At 44.2% G+C, this 15326-nt stretch overlaps 1 protein-coding gene across 14 annotated transcripts in view; it reads right to left on the reverse strand.

Annotated features, from left to right (window-relative positions):
- The window catches only part of NFIA (nuclear factor I A), a 672115-nt gene that overhangs the window by 60843 nt on the left and 595946 nt on the right, over positions 1-15326 (reverse strand). For 12 of the 14 annotated variants that reach the window (XM_073593840.1, XM_073593847.1, XM_073593844.1 and 9 more), the window contains one exon: positions 5530-5708. In XM_073593840.1, the coding sequence (XP_073449941.1) occupies positions 5530-5708 (179 nt within the window). The remainder of the gene's footprint in view (positions 1-5529; positions 5709-15326) is intronic. The other 2 variants (XM_073593839.1, XM_073593850.1) reach the window with 1 other exon arrangement.

The raw sequence follows: 15326 nt of genomic DNA on the forward strand, positions 1-15326 counted from the left end.
TGGAACACCAATTGCAAGTGAGGTTCATAAAGGCATGGTTTGACCAGTTTGGTGTGGACGAAGTTGAGAGCCCTGACCTCCACACTGGTGAACACCTTTGGGATGAACTGGAACACCAATTGTAAGCCAGCTCCATAAAGACATGGTATGACCATTTTGGTGTCGAGGAACTCAAGCGTCCACCACAGAGTCCTGACCTCAACCCTGCTGAACACCTTTGAGATGAATTGGAATAATATCGGTAAGCCAGGACTTCTCTTTCAACATAGGTACCTGACCTCACACATGTTCTTTTGGCTAAATGGGGACAGATGCTCTCCAAAATCTTGTAGAAAGCCTTCCCAGAAGAGTGGAGACTCAAAGATGCAAAGTGGGGCCAACTCCATATTAATGCTATGGGTTCAGAATGGAATGTCCAACAGGCTCATATAGTAAGTATGACGGTCAGGTGTCCACACATTTTTTATACAGCTTTTCACACACTACATCAGAGGACACTTCAATTATCATAAAAAAGTTGAATTTCTAGGAAATAATAAACCCATTAAAATGTAATCAACAATTTCATAGAATGCATGAAGGTAAAAAGACTTGGGCCTTTACAACCACTTTAAATTATACTTTGTATATTTTGTGGTGTCAATAAAGTCCTAAAAGGTTTATTTGAGGTGTTCTTATTGTGAAGGATGTGGTACCTATAGGAAAAAATATGTTAGACAAGTTTTTGATATTATTCTCCTGTTTCTTTTTTGGTTTGTGTTTTACTGGTGTGATCACCAGGAAGTGTGTTGCTGGCAGGGCCACCAGCTGAAAGTAAAACGAAAAAGGACTTCAATTTCCTATATCTCTGTTCTTGGGTCAGATAGACTTAACAATATATGGGAGAAAAAAAAAAGGAAAGAAAAACTACATATCTATACGGAAAGGCTGCACTGGGCCTGACGGCTCCAGTTTGCGGTCTGTAAGGAATATTTTCCTGCATGTAGCAATCGGCAGACAGATAAATAGGAGGCGTAAGAAATTAGGCTTGTGGTATGTGGGGTTCAAGTACTGGTCAACTTCAGCTCAAGCACTGGATACACACGTATAAATAACTTCAAGGAGATGGAACATCTGTCTTTCCACAAGTTGTTAAATATCATTAAGCAACAGTCGTAGCTTTGCTCCGGAGTTCCCCCTCCCCAGAAGGACCCTAAATTTATAAGCACTGAAGGCCATTTTTCCTTTAGCCGATTCTTTGCAATACATTAATTTAGGATGGTCATAAAATACAGAAGCATTTGAAATCACATCAAGTCATTAAAGGAAGCAAAGTATAACCGGCATGTAAGATCGGCCCTATCTTAATATATGTTAAAAATGTAAACAGAGACATGTGGATTTACTGTATAAACAAAGCTATTCCAACCGTATCTTTCAACGCACGGGACTTGAAAAGCACCGGTGATCAGAAGTACACCAACAAAATAATCTTTTAAAAATATTTTATTGCTATTCACATTAAAACATTAAAAGCACATTTCATCAGATTGCATGCCATGGTTTATTTGATATTGACATGTAGATATATAAGTCCAACAGAAGGTTTTTGAGGTTTGAGAAGGTTATTGTTTTCGAGAGACACTTGTGCATAAAGAAATAGTAAATTAAGCCATGCAATCGACTGAAATGTGCTTTTTAAAGCTGAATTCCAGGAACTTTACTGGAGAGTGCAAAAATCTGGTGCAGCTGGAGAGTGCAAAAATCTGGTGCAGCTGTGCATAGAAAGCAATTAGCTTCTAACTTCAGCTTGTTCAATTAAGCTTTGACAAAAAAACAACAACTGGAAGCTGATTGGCTACCATGCACAGCTGCACCAGATTTTGCACCCTCCAGCTTTAGTAAATCAACCCCTGTGAATTAAGTCTAGTGAGGTGCATGACACCTCCCGGGCTTAGCTCTTCTATTTACATCCGACAGCTTTGTGGTACTCTCTGAAGACAGCTTATTGCTGTATTTCCGGGATCCTGACCATGATCCTTCTGAGCTCTGCATCTTGAACAGGAGAGTCGCTGCAGCTGCTATGCCTGTCCCTCCCCTCCCCTCCTTGTGTCCAATCACAGAAGCCTTGGTATTTTGTTTCACATTTGGCAATTTTTTTTTTTTGGGGGGGAGGGAGCAGGTACCTGATTTTGACAGGTACCCACTCCCACTTCCACTCGGATTGCCTAGCAATCCAAGCGGAAGTTCTCCCCCCCCCCTTCCCTGCCTGCAGCCTTCTGGGAAACATCACAGGTCCCAGAAGATTGCGGGACTATTCAGCTTGTGCATGTGCAGTGAGCAGCCAGCTGTGAAGCCGCAGGCACTCAATATGCTGGTGATGGGGACCGAAGCCTGGTGAAGAAACCAGCCGGGTGAGCACAACGCTGGATTCTGGGACGGGTGAGTGTCTGTTAAAAGTCAGCAGCTACAGTTTTCATAGCTGCTGACTTTTAATTTTTCCACAGATGACTGAAGAACTGCTTGAAGCTCCCATGCTTTGAAAGATATAGCTGCAATAGATTAGAACTGGGGGATAGGTTACCATGACCATAAATCAGTCAAGATTACATCATCTGTAACACAAAGAATGTAGAGAAATATGCAGAAACTCATGTTAGCCAATCAGTTTTGCACATCATCATTGTATATACCTGAAACCTTAGAAAACAGAACCATATTTGGGTTTGATGATTAGGACACAGACAACCAGTGATCCAGAGCAACCAGTCAGCAATCACATTTCATGGTTCAAACTGCTAAAATAAAATGAAAAAGTCTAAGTCTAACTGGCTTCTGAAGCCCCCTTTCTCGCCCCGCCCTGGCATTCCTTTGAGAATGCCAGGGCGTTTGAGTTCTGAAAGCCTGGGGAGGGGCAGGAAGGGTAGGCGATCATGTGACCACTGTGATTGGCTGTCACAGTGGTCATGTGATCAGGAGTCGTTCCCGCCAGCTACCCATACTCTTAGTCTCTGGGCTGGGAGCGCGTAGCGAGCACGCTCTCATCACAGAAACATTGGCTACTTAGTGACACATATGTGCTTTTGCTGCCACACATATATGTTACACAGATGGCAGCAGGTTCAATTGCTGCATGTGACTGCTGCTTTATTATATACTGTATATTAGCCTGAGTTGATATTGTACATTATTGTACATTAGTATTGTACATTATTTAGTCATTTCCCTTTGGGATTAATAAAGTATTCTGAATACACCTAAACATATATAAAATACAATATAATAAAATATAATAAGAAAACAAGATAAGTAGATTAACTTTAGAGGTTCAGTCCACCCAAATCTGGTGTTTCAGTTCTGTATGGAACTCACCATGTTTAAATATATACTGGCTCCTTATACCGCTCAGTGACTTTGTGAGCTCCTAGCTCCTCCCACTGGATATCACCATCAAATCGCCATTATGAAGGCGTCTTTACTGCCTTTGTAGCATTTTTTTTTTTTTTTTTAACTTTAGGATCTACTTCCCACACAAGATTTACATATTTTCCAATATAATTAAATTAGAAAAATGTATACATCTTGGGTGAAAGGCTCTTATAAATGGATCCCTTTTGTGTTAATGAGAACAAAATAGACAGAAAAAAATATTTCTTCTGCAGCGGGAAGAGTGAGACCTATGGAGATGTGGTGTGAGATAACAACTCTTGCAAGGAGAACTCATTAGTCACTGTGGATATAAGAAACTAATCTGGAAATCAACATATCAATGTCTGTCCACAATGGAACAGATTTTGGGTGGAGTGACCCTGTGAAGAAGACTTCTGCTCAAAACTTCTAATTTATTTTCAGTTGGGGTGTAGAGGGGATGGGATGAGTGGAAGTGTACGATTATATACAGCTCCCTCTAGTGACAGACCCCAGCTTTGCAGAGTTCCTCTGTTGATCTCCCCTCTCTGTTGCTTCCAGTGCAACTGGTGAGCTTAAAGACAGCAAACTCCCGTTTTTTTTCATTCTGAATAGATCTATCTATTTCTCTATCTATCCTCTATTAATCTATCCGTCTCCATCGTTGTATCTATCATCTAGAACAGGGGTCTCCAAACTCTCTAAACAAAGGGTCAGTTTACTGTCCTTCAGACTTTAGTGGGGCCAGGCGTTGGTGTCAGTGGGTGGACAAGTACCCCATTGTTGGTGTCAGTGGGAGGAATAGTGCCCCATCATTGGTGTCAGTGGGAGTAATAGTGCCCCATCATTTGTATTAGTGGGAGGAATAGTGCCCCATCATTGGTGTCAAGAGGAAGAATAATGCCCCATCATTTGTATCAGTGGGAGGAATTATGCCCTATTGTTGGTGTCAGTGGTTGGAATGGTGTCTTGTATCAGTGAGAGGAACACTGCCCCAAGTGCCAGACAAAGATAAGTAAAGGGCTGCATCTAGACCCTGGGCCACAGTTTGGCACTGTTCTAGAAAAAAATAACTTTTTTTCACCATTTTGGATCGAGCAGAGAAAAAATGTCAGCTTTCTTGCCCTCTGTGGTCCTATTAATGAGATTTTCCCCCCGTCCCTCTCAGGATAGGAAGTGATGGGAAATCTCTCCAATGGGGACCTTGACAAAAAACACATTTAATGTGGGGGAAGGATTAAAACTTCTTACAGCTTCTTTATTTCTGTGTATTCCTTTCTGTTCTAGTGACAACAACTCTCCTCATTTGTTGCACTGGTGTCACAGAGTCAGGAGGGGAGGAAAAATATCCCCAGTGGGGCCACAGACTGGAAATAAAAACCAAATTAAATTCTTAGCTCTTTCCCTCTTTCCGAAAAAATAAAAAATGTGACTGGAGTTAGGTTTTAAGGTGGCCATTCTCAAACCAGGTTTTGTGGAACCCTAGGGTTCGTGCATGGGTGGCTACGAGTTTCTTGAGCTGTGGCTAGTTGACCTCTTATATGATAGTTGGATCTCCCATGTGTGACTGGAGTTAGGCTTTAAGGCAGCCATTCTCAACCTGGGTTTCATGGAGCCCTAGGGTTTTTCCATAGGTGGCTGGGGTTCCTTGAGCTGTGGCTAGCTGACCTCCCATGTGATGATGCGTGACATGACAATAGGGGGGGCATCCTAATTACCACCGTCAGATGGGCATTCTTCCCATTGACAACCACCAATGTAACCCAATTACCAACCACCATTTTCCCAATGACCACCAATGGACTAATCTTAACAGGGGTTCCCTAAGACCTGAAAATGAATGAAAGGGTTCCTTTGAGGTAAAAAGTTTGAGAAGAAATTCTTTAAGGTGTCACTTCCATTGACCCCTATGGTGAATGCCCTGACCAGCAGCAGTATAGAACTAGGGTGGACATCACCAGAGGAACTTCACAGCACTGGATCTTCATGTTAAAGCTATGGAGGTAAATATAATTTCTCACACAGGCCTCCCCACTTATAACCCCCTACTGAAAACCAAATTTACAGTTGTGTGTGGCGTCTTTCTTTAACCCTTCATTGACATTGGTCAGGCACTTCTGTAATATAAAAAGCAGTCCTTACGTTTAGGAACCCCACCTGTCCAGCCTGCTGACCGGCTTCTGGGCAGACAAGTTGGACAAACTCTTTCAGGGTCTCTTGCGGGTGATAGCGGATGGCTGGGTGCGAGAAGTACGGCCCCGGCTGCTGGATGATGGGCGACGTCGGGAAATGCAAGGTTGACGGCGTGGCGTGCGGGCTCGCTGCAGGAGAGAAGGAGAGAACGGCTGTTATCTGAGTTTTGCTGCAGGATGCTCTGCAGTTCCATGGAAGGACTGAGGAGTCTTTTATAAACACACAACCATCCGCTCCAATCACACTTCGACAATGGCGAGCGTTCATTCCATTCATAGACATTTCCTGCCATAGATGGTTCATCGCAGGGACAATTCACAGCTCATCACATCTATTACCAACAATATTAAACATAAGGACTCAATATATATCATGCATTACCGGGCAGGCAAAAGTCATAGAAACTTCTTCAAGTTCAAATAAACTTTCCATGGTGTGTAACATACTGAAGAATAAATAAACACAACAGGGAACATTTTATGAGATGTGATTCCAATAAAGAAAATGATTTCATATTCTGTGCTTCCTCCAGTGTTCTTTCCACAACAAGACCAAAATATATCGAATATAGGAAGGACTAACTAACATGTATTTCTATGTCTAACAAATTATCCATCCAACTTTATTACTGTAAATATATGTCCTCTTTTTTTCTTTCTTTTTTCCTTCCTTCATTTTTCATTTTGTTTATAGTTTACTTCTCCCTAGCTCTGTACATTTGCCTTTCTTTCTTTCTTTCTGTTTCTTTTCTTTCTTTCTGTCTTTTTTTCTCTCTCGTTCTTTCTCTCTTACTTTTTTCCTTCCTTCCTTTTTTGTTTATAGCTTAAATCTCCTTAGCTCTGTACATTTCTCTTTCCTTCCTTTCCTTCCTTCTTTCCTTTCCCTTCCTCCCTTCCTTCGTTCCTTCCTTTTCCTTCCTTCCTTCCTTCCTTTTTTTGTTTATAGCTTAAATCTCCTTAGCTCTGTACATTTCTATTTCCTTCCTTCCTTCACTTCCTTCCCTATCTTCTTTCTTTTCCCTTCCTCCCTTCCTTCACTTCCTTCCCTATCTTCTTTCTTTTCCCTTCCTCCCTTCCTTCGTTCGTTCCTTCCTTTCCCTTCCTTCCTTCCTTCCTTCCTTCCTTCCTTCCTTCCTTCCTTCCTTCCTTCCTTCCTTCCTTCCTTTCCCCTGTAAGTATCTATCTTTTTAACTATCAGTCTATCTACCCCTTCCCTATTCTCATACAATTGGTTTAGTAATTTAGGTGCTGATTTAAGTAGATGATCTTCTCTCCACTAATAAGTCTGAAAATATTTCCCAGAGCTTTGAACAGGAGATAACCAAACAAGGTAATGACTGTTAAGGAAAGGAAATACTATATATATTCACATGGCTGGTGACAAAGGAGCAGGAAATGCCATGGCTGGGCCCCTCCCAGAAGCACATGCATTCTCTGCTCCGCAGGGGAGGTGACTCTTTCCTGTTTGCTACCGCAAGCAACTCAGGGGCTGTCTAAATGCATAGACTTGTAACGGCTCTGGACAAGTAAAGCAATGAAGCAGCCAGATAGAGCTGCTCAGCAAAGATTGGAGTGGTGTGACCCACCAATGGTCACTAAGTGGAAGAGTTTTCTGACTCAAAAGGTAAACACGAAAAACACTTTAGAAAGCAACAGTTCTTTTGTTTTCTAATCAATAGGTGAGGGGAGATGTTTGTAGTCCAAATCCAGAGACCAGTCTAGGGTGACAACGCTACTGATCTATAGATACAGTGCATTAAGTGAGCGTTGTCACCCCAGGGCAGGAAGAGAAAATAAAGGCAAAAAAGCCTGGAAAAAGGGAAACCAATGATGCCACCATATCAAAGCAACATTAAATGACATTTTTTATTTTGGGTTTAAATGCACTTTAAACAAGGGACATTATAATGTATGATTTTTTTTTTTTTTGCTTATAGGTGTAATCACCCAGAAAACTCTTGTTAGGTCGTATTACAGAACACTGATCACGCCTTGTCTCTCCTTGTCGTCTTTACTGACCATATCAGAGCGCTAATTGGAGGGGCCAGCGATCCCGCTGATGGGTGATACTTTCTAACACACTGTAGCAGCTGTGTTTATCAGACATATGAAGAGTGACTCTTTAAAAGGGGGAAGCTGGCAACGCTCCAAGCCTTGCAAGCAACTCTGCGACTCCAACGCCTAATGCAACATATCTGAAGGTGGAGGGGAAAAAAACCCGCCAAACAGTCATTTTTCTAACTAGCTTTCACCCTACCTGCTGGGAATACCATAATGGTATCCATTAGTTGGGAACCCTCATGGATTAAATCCTTGATACGGACAAGCTGTCTCCTCCGTGTCACATGACTTGTGCTGACACATATTCACAGGAAAGGGTATAATTATACAAGAGTCATTAGCGCAGTGGACTAATTAATCCAGCTAACGCCTGTCAACAATTCCCTATCCGCGGATACTTCAGCTATCTCAAGGAATAGGCGAATGACAGATCACAGATTTGTGCTGCGTTGGCGCTATCGGCTCGGCTTGTGAAATTTCGCTGATAATTTATTCACGGACCCCGGCTGCAATTTTTAGACTTTATTTTAGACAGTCTTCAACTTAGTTTGGCTTTTTCGGTCGGAAGAGTTTTCTAAGTTGCGGAGGAGGAAGTGTGGGGAGGTTTGTAAACCGGCTGGTGTCCAGTTTTCAGGATGGTGGCAGATAGACAGATTTGTCTGTCAATTAAGTACTTTGGATGGAGGGGAGAGGGGTTAGAACCCCCGTCAGGTTTTAAAATGTCTGTGTCTCTGCTGAGGAGATTCCCCTTCTCCTTCTAAGCTGCGGAGGAGGAAGTGTGGGGAGGTTTGTAAACCGGCTGCTGTCCAGTTTTCAGGATGGTGGCAGGTAGACAGCTTTGTCTGTCAATTAAGTACTTTGGATGGAGGGGTGAGGGGTTAGAACCCCCGTCAGGTTTTAAAAGGTGTCTGTGTCTCTGCTGGGGAGATTCACCTTCTCTATTTGTCCCAGGTGTCAACATGGCAGAAAGTGATTGGAAATCCATAAGGTAAAAGTTGTCACTGGGATAGTAGAGAGATCTTCTAATGGGGACACCTGTTCCTGTGACAACTGTCTAAGAGGGAATTGCCGTCACTCACAGTACTGCTTGGACTTTAGAAGAAGGGGGTAGACACCCCAAAAGTTTGCCCTAAAAATTTAGCTATTATTGAAATTAAAAAAAAAAACAGGCATGGATGGACTCAATTGAGATTTTGGACTATCTGTAACCTTCAGTGCTGGTTCCTCTAATGCCGCGTACACACGGTCGGACTTTTCGTCTACAAAAGTCCGACAGCCTGTCCGACATACTTCCGACGTACCTTCGGCGGACTTGCGGCAGACTTTCTTACGAACGGACTTGCCTACACACGACCACACAAAAGTCCGACGGATTCGTACGTGATGACGTACACCGGACTAAAATAAGGAAGTTCATAGCCAGTAGCCAATAGCTGCCCTAGCATGGGTTTTTGTCCGTCGGACTAGCACACAGACGAGCGGATTTCGGGGTCCGTCGTACTTACGACGTAAAGATTTGAAGCATGTTTCAAATCTAAAGTCCGTCGGATTTGAGGCTAAAAAAGTCAGTTGAAAGTCCGGAGAAGCCCACACACGATCGGATTACCAGCCAGCTTTAGTCCGTCAGCGTCCGTTGGACTTTTGTAGACGAAAAGTCCGACCGTGTGTACGCGGCATTACCCATAATCATATAAAAATGGTACACATGTACTTACAAGCTGACCTCAATGCACTGTTGAATTGGGGAACTATGTGGCAAATAAGGTTTTATGTTGATCAATGTAAAGTTATGCACTTAGGGGATAAAAATATGCATGCATTATACATACTAGGGGGAGAACAGCTGGGGGAGTCAATGGTGGAGAAGGATCTGGGTGTTCTGGTATATCATAAGCTTAATAATAACATGCAATGCCAAGCTGCGGTTTCCAAAGCGAGCAAAGTCCTTTCTTGTATTAAGAGAGGTATGGACTCCAGAGAGAGAGATATCATTTTGCCCCCCTGTACAAATTATTAGTAAAACCTCATCTGGAATATGCAGTTCAGTTTCGTCTACCAGTTCATAAAAAGGATATCAGGGAACTGAAGAAAGTGCAGACAAGGGCAACCAAACGGATAAGAGGCATGGAGGAGCTCAGCTATGAGGAAAGATTAGAGGAACTGAATTTCTTCTCTCATGGGAAGAGGAGATTAAGGGTGGATATGATCACCATGAATAAATACATAAGGGGTCCATATAGTGAACTTGGTGTTGAGTTATTCACTTTAAGGTCACCACAGAGGACAAAGGGGCACTCTTCATGTCTGGAGGAATAAGAGATTTCATCTAAAATACAGAAAGGCTTCTTCACAGTAAGAGCTGTGAAAATGTGAAATAGACTCCCTGAAGAGCTGGTTCTGTCCAGCTCAGTAAATTGCTTTAAGAAAAACCTAAATGTACATAATATAACTAGATACTAAAATTTATAGGTAAAGTTGATCCAGGGAATATCCAATTGCCTCTTGGGGATCAGGAATGATTTTTTTTTTCCTCATTGGATGTGTAGTTCCGCAACAGCTGGAGGGCCGTAGTTTGGAGATCCCTGCTATAGAGTGTACTTGTCTCAATCCAGAGCACTAAGTATCATTTCTGTCTGCTGCCTCCTTCCTTTGCTATCAGCATTAGTCGCTTCTGACAATTTTTCAAGACATCAAGAGAAAAATGGAGACAGGGGAGGGACCTCCAGCAGATTGACAGCCTCAGCTCTGTTCCTGTTTGCGGTGCATAGGGGGAGGGGAGAAAGGGTGTCTCTTCTCTCCAATCAGCTCTTAGAGCTCTCCTCGACGAGCTCTGCAGAGTGTAACTTCAGCTCTCCACCCCCTTTTTTCTGAACTCTCAGACGGGCTAATAAATTCAGCACTTCATTTGACTTAAAGTGGAGGGCCACCCTGAAAGAAAAAATACACCAAAAATCCAAAAAAAAAAAATAACATTTGAAAAAAAAAAAAATGTTAAACTTACCCGAACACTTGTTGCTAGGCAGTCTTCCTAATCTGCCTCTTCCTTTTCCGCTGCGTCTTCTGCTCCTCGGTGAGCGGCCCCGTTGTCTTCTGGGAACTGTGTGTGTTCCCAGAACACCACGGGGTCATTCACAGAGCGCCGCGCTGCTCGCACGTGCGCAGTAGGAAACTGGCAGTGAAGCCGCAAGGCTCCACTGCCTGTTTCCCTTACCTAGGATGGCGGTGCCGGGACCCGAGAGCCGAGGGACGGGTCGGCCTCGGGCGGCCGTCATCGCGGGCAACCAGGACAGTACTCATTTAAAGTCAGCAGCTACAGTGTTTGTAGTTGCTGACTTTTATTTATTTTTTTTTTTTAGGCCGGAATCCCGCTTTCAGTATAACCAGCCTGTTGAGTTTTTTTTTTGTGTAATCGCTATAGCCGCCAGTAGTGATCATTGTATTCTGACGACGCAGACCCCCAACTGTCAGATTACAATAGCGCAGCGGGAGGGATTCCCCCATGAACGCTGACTGTGATGATGGGGGAATTAAGCGGTTTTCCTTCCTGCAACCCGTGGTTGAAGGAAAGAAGATTGCATTATCTATGTCTTGCCTTAGTAAAAAGAAAAGAGAGTGAACGGCTTTTGCCTGTTCACTGCAGTTGGAGCCGGAGCATGCTCAGTGAAGATGCCAATGGCTGAGCCATAGGACATCATGCTACAGCGGGGACATCAGGGATCGTAAATGGCGGGATCAAGCAGGTATTTTTTACTATGCGTAAAAAAACTAATTTGACAATGGTTCATTCTGTATGTATGGAGTGCAAAATAGCATGAAAATACATTTTTTAAAGATTTTAATTTAATGACACTTTAATAAGTGAAATAAAAAACTGGTTTCTGTATTTTCCAGCTTTAACTTGCTCCTGTTTGCCATTCACAAATGTTTGTAAGGACGGCGCTAATATTTAATCCCTGCCAATATCCACAGCCTGATATGAAAAGCCCCGGCCATACAAAGAATAAGTGCTTGTTTTGTTGTTTGAACAGACCCGTACGATACAAGTTAACACAACTCCTTGGCCGTGCCGCGGAAAGCCTTAAATTAACTTGGCGGGTTGTCCCTGGCACCTATCTGGGCGCAGATTATTAAAGCAATAGAGATTTCACATCCATATGTGCCCCCGGCAATTATGGAGCCCTTTATAAGCAAGGTGTTTTCGGTGGCTTGTACAACGCCTTCCCGGCAGGGGGCGATCCAGTTAGGTTTTAAAGCCTGCTATGCTGAGCACAAGCGGGCGGAGAGATCCCCCTCGTTCCAATATTTCGTGGGCTCCATTCACATCCGCTCCTCTCTTAGGCTGTAATTACACGCTTGCTGGTTTTTAAATAATTGTAGATTTAACAGATTGTCTGCTTTTTCCACTCACTTTCTACAATGACAATTAGCGGCGCCGAGCAAAGACAATTAATTAAAAACAAAGTGTTAGATTATTCAGATCTCCGCGGAAAGGTTTCCCGGCTATGGATCCCCCGCCGTTTGATTGTACGGGATAGCATTGTGCGCCGAAGGAAAAAAACGACAATGATCGGAGTTCTATTTCAGAAAGGTTTAGCGAGGCCACAATACGGTCTATTATGTGTAGAGCTTAATAAACAATACAAGTATTAGTCAACACACACTTTTATTAACGAGCAATGGGACTCCAAATAATTATATGGGCGGGGGTTTAGAGTCTTTTATTTGGTAAAATTGAAGGAGAAATGCCCCTGGGCATGCTGGGTGGGTTACGCACGCGGAACTCTAGATGGCGCTAGATACCGGCGTGCTCGTGGTGCAAGTTAAAGATGACGATGATTTTCAGCCTTGGGGGACTTGCCCTTTAAAGGGGTTGTGTAATTCTTTAACCACTTGCTTACTGGGCACTTTTACCCCCGTCCTGCCCAGGCCTATTTTCAGATTTTTTCGACGCTGTTACACTTTGAATGACAGCTGGTGTGGTCATGCAACACTGTACCCATATGAAATTTTTATAATTTCTTTCTCACATAGTAAAGAGCCGCTGTGATTGGCTCTTTTCCCCCGATCTGTGGTCAGCTGTGTCCGGGAGACACAGCAATCACAGATCCCTGCCGAGGCGCGCCGCAGGGGGTGCGTGGGAAGTGCGATTAAGGGAGGACGTCCATGGACACCCTCCTGGCAATGTGAGCCCACGCTGTAGCCGTCTTTGGGTAATAGCACAGGCAGAGGTAATTAAGCAAAATTTTAATTTAGTTTTTTTTTTTTTGGAAAAATTTGACGTGTATTGCCCTTAAAGTGGTTGCAGAGCCGGTGCTACCACTAGGTGAACTAGGCAGCCGCCTAGGGCGCACTGCTGCCTAGGGCGCAGCCATGGCCAGGTGGACTCTGGGAACCCAAATGTAAGGAGGGACTTTGGGATTCTGATTTAAGGAGAGGGGACTCTTGGGACCCTGATGCAAGGGGGGGGAGCAACTTTGTGGACCCTAATGAAAGGGGTAAACTCTGATGTAAGGGGGTCAAGCCCAGGCCTAAAACTGTGTTAGGGGTCCCTAAATTTCTGATGGCTGCTCTGTTTCCCACACAGTGTGCCGATGTTTCGCCTTAACGCCCACACGCCGCACATGTGCATCCATGGGCAGCAGAGCACACTCACTGCGCACTCTCAGCAAAGTGACTGAGCTGTCTAAGACAGCTCTCGATCCCTACCTACTAATGATTGGGAGTTGGAGGGACAGGCTTTTGATCACGTGATCACTGTGACAGCCAATCACCTTCAGCCCACCCTTCCCCGGGGGGTACAGACCCTATTAAAGGGAAGCCTGGGCTGAGAGGGGTTAAAGTTGAATCTCAGACTAAATATATAGGTTAGGTTTAGGCGTGCATCTACATAGCTCCCAACTGTCCCTGATTTGGAGGGACTGTCCCTGTTTTGGAGCAATGTCCCTCTTTCCTCCTCATTAGTCCCTCATTTTGATCTGTTCTATATAATTGTATATAAAAAGCAACATTTATCTTTCAAAAATGTTTCCCGGTGCTAAATCTTTCATCCAATTTCTAAATTGTTGTATTTGTAAATTTTAAAAGCCAGTATAAAGGAATAGTAGTTGTAAAAAAAAGCACTTGTGGGTTTAACTAATATATATTATTTTTATAATTCTCCTTTAAAGGGGCGTGGCAGGGGGTGTGTCCTATGCCTGCATACTTCTGCTAATAGGTGTCCCTTGTTCCCATCTCAAAAAGTTGGGAGGTATGCATCTAAACCCACCGCTCCTCTAAACAACGATCTGTGTTCGGAAAGGCTTTTCAGAGGTGAGTGACAGACGGTGAGATAGCGATGCAATGCCTCCTGTTGTAACCCCCATGTTTGCCAAACAAATGTGCTGCACCCGCTCGCTTGAATGGGTCCCATTTGGCAGGATTGCCACCGTTCAATTGCAACATGTTGGATAGATTTTGCAGCAGGAGCAAAGCATCACAACCGTGGCATGTGAACTCCCCCCATCCGCTGCCATTGCAACTTAAGGGGGAGTGGTTGGGGGGGGGGGCGGGCATACAAAATGTGGCTCAACCACAGGGTCTTACCACCCCTCATCTGCCATGAGGCTCTTTTTTAGTGCCCACTAATGTAAGGGACAGTTTTCATACCAACCCCAAGGAATTGGCTTTGGTAAGGGTTCCTCAAGACCTGAAAATGCGGTTGGGGGGGTGCTAAAAATGCAGCTCAACCATGCCCCCCCCCCCGAAAAAAAAACTGCTAGCCTAAACAAGGCCATATTGTCTCAATACAAGAGGCCTGTGTATTCTTATTAGAACACAGGTATACCTAGATAGACTGCATTTGATTGCAGACCACCCTAGGCAGTGCCGGGACAAGGTCATCCAGTGCCCAGGGCAAAGATGCCAAACCGCGCCCCCCAACCCCCCCCCCCCATTCATGAAGTGCAAGCTTAGGGGATCCTTCGACCAGCAATCACTCACTTGTCCCTGCCGTTGTTACTACTCCTGTCAGCCATGTAACAGATGGCACGTCGCCCCGATCCCTACAGTAAACCATTGCGCCCAGGGCAATGGACCCTTTTGCCCACCCCTTGTCCCGGCCCTCACCCTAGGCAATGTCCACATGTGATGCTGAGCTTCCATGATTGAAAGAACTGAAATTCAATGTATGAAAGGGGCTGGGCCAGGGACAGTCAGGATGCGGTCCTCCAGCTAAGAAATGAGTAGGGATCTATGTAATGTGCCTCTAATGCCCACTGTGAGAGGCTCAGATTGTGCAGTTAAATAATAGCAAGCCATTTCAGTACAGGAGAGGAGCCTGTACAACTGTAGAAGACTGAAGGGGAGGTCGGAGCTTTGCTTTAATGTTCCAGCATCTAGTAAATACTGTATATTATGGTTCAAGAATGGAACTTGACTGCCGCACTAGGGATCAGGAAAACACTTGTAAAATGTATCAGGGGTCGGGTGTAGGGAGGCCGTTCTGCTTTCCTCCAGGCCGACGCAGAAATCACAAAAGGCCGAACTTGATGGAACCGAGTCATTTTTCACCCAAACTATGTAACTGCTTGCCTAAGCACCCGGGGACAAAATTGCGCATTATTGGTCATTTTGTTCCGTAGCCTTTCCTCTGCGCCTTTAGAATGGCCCGCGTTTCGCCTCATTTACGGACGGCGCTCCAGAACTTAA

Source organism: Aquarana catesbeiana, linkage group LG07 (genome assembly GCF_042186555.1).
Source record: "Aquarana catesbeiana isolate 2022-GZ linkage group LG07, ASM4218655v1, whole genome shotgun sequence".
In the NCBI taxonomy this organism is placed as follows: Eukaryota; Metazoa; Chordata; class Amphibia; order Anura; family Ranidae; genus Aquarana; species Aquarana catesbeiana.